At 32.3% G+C, this 7,538-nt stretch overlaps 1 protein-coding gene across 7 annotated transcripts in view; it reads right to left on the reverse strand.

The window, feature by feature from the left end:
• LOC116847146 (solute carrier organic anion transporter family member 4A1) overlaps positions 1–7,538 on the reverse strand; it is a 43,873-nt gene that overhangs the window by 15,617 nt on the left and 20,718 nt on the right. For 6 of the 7 annotated variants that reach the window (XM_032821838.1, XM_032821839.1, XM_032821840.1 and 3 more), the window contains 4 exons: positions 5,031–5,199; positions 2,835–2,976; positions 539–713; positions 358–460 (listed from right to left, as the gene is read on the reverse strand). In XM_032821838.1, the coding sequence (XP_032677729.1) occupies positions 358–460; positions 539–713; positions 2,835–2,976; positions 5,031–5,199 (589 nt within the window). The remainder of the gene's footprint in view (positions 1–357; positions 461–538; positions 714–2,834; positions 2,977–5,030; positions 5,200–7,538) is intronic. The other variant, XM_032821844.1, reaches the window with a different exon arrangement.

The following is a 7,538-nucleotide window of genomic DNA, read 5'->3' on the forward strand; positions in this document are numbered from 1 at the left end:
CTCTCTCTCTCTCTCTCTCTCTCTCTCTCTCTCTCTCTCTCTCTCTCTCTCTCTCTCTCTCTCTATTCTACGTAGAATTCATATTCACTAAGTGTTAAAATAACACAAACATTAGAGTGGATAAATTGGGACATGTGAAATGTGTTAAATTTAACACAAAAGTTTTTACAGTGTAGAAGCAAGAGAAAAGGTGTGATATATATATATATCCTATATCAAAAATTTTAATATTTTTACTCAAAGACCAAAATAATAAAAATTAGGTACTGATTAATGTTCAGGCATTAATGTTAATTAATGTTCAGGCATTAGCACTTTGACCTTACATTAATTTGTTTTACAAAATTGTCGACTTACGTCGAGGAGTCCACTGTGAAGAAGTCTGTATAAATCTTCAACAATTCACCTCCGACCACGTAGCCCAACGCGGGTCCTATTATGGCCATAGTGTAGTAGATACCTGACGACATATTTCACGAGTCGCGTTAAGATCAAAGAAATCGATAAGCTAGGGGCGAAACTATCGCGCGCATCTTACCTAGATACACCGACGACATCTTCTTCGAGACGTTCTCGTCTAGGTATGTAACCCCGAGCGTATAAAACGGTGCCGCACCGGCGCCATGTAGCAGCTGAGCTACTAGAAATATGGTTAAGTACACGCCACTATAAGGCTCTAGCTCCGTTTGTACGGAAGATCCCGCGCAGGATACCTGAGAGAGCGGACGAATAATAATAAATCTGACGTCGCCGGTTCACATTGCGCGAATTATGGTAAATGGACGTCGGAAATTGTGGAACAGAAAGCAATTACAAACGAGTCTCGATTGATTACTTCTTATCATGCTCTTGTGCATCCAAAAAATCTGCTCTCATACGTAGTGGAATCTTCTTATATGTAGTCTCGTGAGAGGATTCCTCTAAAACAGAGTTCGGAATTAGTTGCCCATTTCGGCCGATTCTTGGGAGCTACGCCTTCTATCTTCCCCTTGCCGCGAACGGGCCGAGAAAATGACGGTCGCGGCTTCAAGCTTGGAGGCTCGACCATCATTTTTGAGGTCCGCTCGCGGTAAGGGGAAGATAGAAGGCATAGCTCCCGAGAATTGGCCGAAATGGGCAACTAATTCCGAGCTTTACTCTAAAACCAAAAGAGGAAAATATTCTAAACGCAATATTCTATAAGTTAATGGAATTTCATCCTTTATTTGTGAAATAAAAAATATCTAAGAAATAAAAAATATTTATTTGGTGTGGGTACTAATAACATATCACACACACATACTGATATACAGGGTAGGACAAAATTATGGAAACAGTCAAATATCTCGAAAAAAAGCATTTTTTAGGAAAATGTTTCAGACAAAAGTTATAGAGTTTCAGAAGATCTATTTAATGGCCATATCAGTTTTGACCTTGGGTGGCGCCGCCAAGGTTAGGTCGAGGTCAACTTTGCTTTTTTAAATAGAAACATATATTTTTTTTTATTATGGAATTTTATTCTATGCAAAGAAACAAACAACTTTTGTTTGAAAAAATTTTTTATATCACTTCTATTTTCTAAGATATTTACGGAAATATTTACAAAATTATTGGTTTCAATAATTTTTTACTCGAATTCTATCAACTTTACCGAAAAATAGCAAGAGATAAAAATTGTTTATTTTCTTCCCATAGAGCTCTGAGAATTTTTTTCAGAATTTTATATAAACTTTTTAATACTTCAAGAAAATGCAAAAAATACATTACTAAAAAGTTAATTAGAAAATCCTGAAAAAATTCTCAGAGCTCTATGAGAAGAAAATAGATAATTTTTATCTCTTGTTATTTTTCGGTAAAGTTGGTAAAGTTCGAGTAAAAAATGATTGAAACCAATAATTTTGTAGATATTTCCGTAAATATCTTAGAAAATAGAGGTGGTATAAAAATTTTTTCCAAACAAAAGTTGTTTATTTCTTTATGTAGAATAAAATTCCGTAATAAAAAAAAATATATGTTTCTATTTAAAAAAGCAAAGTTGATCTCGACCTGATCTTGGCGGTGCCACCCAAGGTAAAAAATGATACGGCTATTAAATAGATCTTTTAAAACACTGTATCTTTTGTCTAAAACATTTTCCTAAAAAATATATTTTTTTAAGATATTCGACTGTTTCTAGAATTTTGCCCTACCCTGTATATAAAATATTTTATTCAAATAAAAAAAAAATATATATTTTCTCAAAACCTTAATTTCTGACGTAAAAGCAAGTTGTCTATTTAAGTTTATTTAAGTAAAAGAATTAGATTCTAGTAAATATACTATATATTAGTATTCACTGAACAAATATTTTCAATTTTTTCGATTTTTTTTTTTCAGTGTACTGCACAAGTTTAGTTTTTAATAAAGATTTCTCTTAATAAAAGAGCATTCTGTTTTAAACATATTCGTTTCAATTGAAAAAGGAAATAGAATAATATCTGATAGATTTCTGCCTCTAATGGCCTACTTTATTAAAAAAGAAATACTCTTTCGGTAAAAGTTTTTTCGCTTAGAATGTGGGATTATAAGAAATAGTGCTTTGCATATGGAATTTTTTTTTGAGTGTTAGAATATATATATATTTTTTTTAAAGAATCCTTTTGAGACCATATACTTGAGGCGATTTTTTTTAAAGATAATATTATATTTTTTTGGATGTACGTTCATTATTTGTACGAATGTAACCGGGATTCTCTGCGAATTAGCGTAATCGAGAACGTGTTTGACCGGTTTAAAATAGTCAAGCTAGTAATGCGCAAATGGGGAACTCGGATACGCTTCCGTAATGATCCGATGACTTAATGACAGTCACTCACCGAGCGAGTACTCGAGGTATTGGCGGCACTTTGGCATATGTTTTCCGTCTGTTGACCTCCTCTATACGGTCCGGCAAGATAATGTGGCGTTGCGAAAAGTAGACTTCCTATACCTAAGACTAGAATTCCCACGCCGATGTACCTGCAATATTCCGGAGTATCTGGTTAAAATTGCAGGCAGTGGAAAACTCGCAATGCCGACACCACACACATTGTTCTATACTTCGAAGTTGAACTCGATAAAAGCGGAAAGAATCGGCGCTGAACATCTTCGCGAATATATACAGCAGATTGCAAAAAGGTTTATAAGACATAATAAAATTGGGAGTTCGCACAATTCTCAAGAGAGAATTTCATAATAAAAATTAATTAGCGAAAATTAAATAACAAAATTTGAGAATTGATATTCTGTAGTAATTAACTATCCTTTCATTTAACATGTATCATCTATATTTTTGGAATTGAAATATGCTATTGAAAAAAATAGTGCTTTCTTAGCGATATTTATTATGTTCTTCGATAAGGTAGGCTTGTTGATAGTTTATTGTAATGTAGTAAAATTAAAAAAATTTATATGAAAAAATTGTAAGGGAAATATCAGTTTATATGGTCGCTACTTTCAATGATCTTGATCCTGATATATGTCATAAAGGTAATGGTCCTGAGTAACATTCAAAAGCTTTTAGTTGGCGGACATTGTTTGTTAAAAAATTATTAACAAGGTTTATTCTACAATTTTTTGTTCAAAACAAGATTTATTAATGTTTGTAACTTTGACATATGTTGTATGGGTCATGACTTTGAGTAACGTTTTTAAACAGTTGTAGTTGGCGGTCATTGTTTATTAATTCCTTCGCTATCAGGCGAAAATTACATTTTCGTACTAAAAATGTTTCAAAAACTGAAAATCTTTAGAATAGCATGACAAACATCAAATTAGGGTTTTTGGGAGCGCTGAATTTGAATCTGAAATCAGATTTTGAAAATTTATAATGGCGGATCCAATATGGCGGACCAAAATTCAAGATTTTCTTGAAATTTTGTGAACGTGGTATATGTTTATGTTTTGGTCTATATGTTACTGGATTCAAATCTAAAGTTAGATTTGAACTCAGCATTATAAAAAAAACAATATGTCACTTTTGTAAAATCCCAAAATTTTTTCCGCACTTTTGACTGTCATATTGGACCCGCCATTTTAAATTTCAAAAATCTGACTTTAGATTTGAATCTAGTAACCCTGAAAACATATAGATTACTATTTTCACAAAATTCCAAAAAAATCTCAAATTTTAGTCCACCATATTGGACCCGCCATTTTGAATTTTCAAAATCTGACTTTACATTCAAATTCAGCGCCCCCGAGAGTCTTCGGAAACCCATGCACAATCAAACCGAATGAAATTGAGCATATTTTTTTTAGATGCGCATATGTGCGTCATGGAGTCAAAAGTGCGTCATGGAGTCAAAAGTGGTACGACTTTTTTTGCGCGTATATGCCTCACTGACAGGGAAGGGGTTAAAAAACAAACTAAAATCTTGGTCATTTATTCAAGTATTCTTCTTCATTGTTTTTTCATTAACGACTTTTAACTGCCTTATGACTTTTATAAATGTGGAGTCCTTGAGTCTCAAGATCATAGTTAAGGTTTGAGGACATTAATAAATTTTTACAAAAATCGTTAAATAATAACCAATTCTTATTTCTTAATTTTCTGATAAACAATCAAGAAAGAACTTTTGAATGTTATTCAGGATCATTATGATCGACATGTATCAAGGTCAAAGTCATCGAAGATGGCGACCATAAGCTGAGCATTCAGCTTTCGACTGTTTAGTGAGCTGTCAACTTCATTGTGTCTAAGCCGTTTTGCAACTCACTGTACCGGTGTACATTATCTTCTTAAGCTAAGGAAATTCTCTCTACGAGAAGCCGCTCGTCGCTGACCATGTGCATTCCTCCCACCAGCGAAAGTTTAAGATCTCCACGGGTTTATCGATTATCGATTACGGACTCGAAGGGTACGACGGTGTGGCAAAGAAACGAGATGGAGATTAACGCCGACAATGTTGGACGGACTGACGTTAAGATTAATATTTATGAGAATCGTCGAGCAGAGGCGATATCGGTATTAATATTAATGCATAAGACAATGGCGCCGTGGTTGGTGACACACGCGCGCACAATGTTCGTACCTCGGTTTCGACGCTTTCGAACGGCCGCCGAGATAGCTTACTGGTACGAGGAGGAGGAAGCTGGCGATGTCGTAACCACCTGCTATCAAGCCGGTCTCCGACGATTTCAGTCCGAATCTCCTCTCTATCGTCGTTATGACGACGTTTACAAAACCATTCACGACCATTCCTGGAACAACGAATACGCGTGCTGAACAAGCCCCGACTGTGTGTCCCACGTAGGGATCAGTTTCGCGATATACGCCACTCGAAGCCACTGGTTTATCGCACGATTGAACCATATTTCGATCGTCCAAAAATCGGGGCTTCTACGTGATTACTGTGAACGATGTTCGGAGAAATCTACACTGAGAAAAAGAAATAATTAATTTTATCAAAATTATAGTTATTTTGGCTTCAATCATATTTTTTACAGTAAAACAGTAGAAGTAACATACATATATTTAGACTATTTCTATCACTAACATTATAGTAGAATTTAATTTAAAAAATAATTTTCTTGACTACAATATGATATGATAATATGGTATAATATGTAGTGATTATTTCTCTATGTGATTATAGTTAAATAGAAATATTCTATTATATTCTATATAATCTATATATAATGTGATATTCTATAACTATTATATTCTATTAAATATTACATATTTTTTCTCAATGTACACTCTATTGTCGCGTGCGAAACGATCCTGAAGAAGCGTCGCGAAACTTAACTTTGTCAGCCGTTGTCACGTACGCATGACTTCATTTCGCCGGCGGTTATCTCCTTATTTCAGATTTATTTCAAGAAATATTTGCTGAGAGTAACAGTTTATAGACTGAGAAAAAAATATTTAGTATTTATAATCACATAGTGACTATAATCACATAAAGGGAAATAATTATTATAAATTATTAAAGAAAATAATTTTTTTATTCAATTTTACTATAATTTTAGTGATAATAGCATATATGCATATTTCTATATTACTATTTTACCACAAAAAATATGAGGCCAAAATAACTATAATTTTAACTTTATTAACTATTTTTTTCTGTGAATGTAATTGCAACTGCAAAATATAGTTTTCCCAGAAACATCATAAATTTCGCTAGAAACATATGCTGACAGAAAAAAATATCTAAAAAATAAAAAATAACTATTTGGTGGTTACTAATACAACATATTTACTTAATTCTAAATTCTTTTTACTTCAACAGAATAACTAATTGTTTTTATAGAAAGCTAAAGTTTTAAGAAAATATATATTTTCTCATTTGTGAAAAGATATTTTACATTAATATAAGTAAATATGCTATTATAGTACCAGATAAATATTTTTTCTTTTAATGTAAGAAATTTTTTAATAGTATAATATTTCAGTTCTTAAAATATAAATAATACATATCAAATGAAAGGACAGTCAGTTATTGCAGAATATCGATGCTGACTTACAATATTCTACAGAAAATTTTTATCATGAAATTCTCTCCTTGTAGACGATCTGAGCGAGTTCTCGATATTCACAGGCGCCAAGAGAGAAATCTTTTTGTGGCAAGCGCGGCCGTGAACATTAATAATGAATTATATTAATAATCTGTCGTTCACTTATTTACACATACACATACACACCACACACACACACACGCGCGCGCGTGATTTATCATTAGAATTAAACCTATTTTGCTATCTTAGCTCCTACTGCGGTGTAGAATTCAAGATTCAACATAGGGTCAAAATTTGGAATTTCGATTTGGAAATGAGTGTCAATATCGTCAAAATAGGTTTCACCTAGGTTGTAGATTATTTAAGTAGGCTCTATTTTTAAGAGCGTCAAAGTAGCGTCAAGATTTTGACAAAGTAGAGTTAAAGGTTCAAAAGAGAAGTTAATGAGTATCAATATCGTCAAAGGTAGGTTTTACCTAAACTATAAACCGTCTAAGTAGGTGCAAACTATCCTTAAGGTACTGGCGGTTTATGATCTACCATTCGGAATTTAATAAAATTTGGCACACTAGTAGATATTTATGCAAAAAAGATTAGTATAAATTTTTGTAGAGCTACGGAGAGCCAATAAAAAGATATTGGCATTTACAATTTGGTGCGTTTAACATTGAGTCTTATAGGAAGCCACCGATTATCTCCAATATTTCAGAAAATATCCTTCAGATTTTAATAAAAAATGAAGAAAACATAGCTTTATTTATAAGAAACATGTTAAATGCTTAACAAAATAGAAGAAGCATACAAACAAAATAAATTTGATGGTTTATTAAATGTTTTGGGCAAAGATGAAAATGGTATTGTTAAAGTTACTAAAAGTAAAAAAGTAATATATAAAATTGCTCGTTTTTTTGCCAACAAAGAATCTATAAAATAAATTAATAATTTATTCTTAGAGTAGTTAATATATAGAACATATTGAAAATATCGTTAAGTTACAATTTTATTGTTTATAATTATAATAAATTAAATTTTTTATTATTATAAATTGTTTTGTATGCATGAATAAAACATTTTTCATA

The sequence above is a fragment of the Odontomachus brunneus genome, unplaced genomic scaffold (genome assembly GCF_010583005.1).
Source record: "Odontomachus brunneus isolate Ranch 3 - 2012 unplaced genomic scaffold, Obru_v1 Obru_scaffold_074, whole genome shotgun sequence".
NCBI lineage: Eukaryota > Metazoa > Arthropoda > Insecta > Hymenoptera > Formicidae > Odontomachus > Odontomachus brunneus.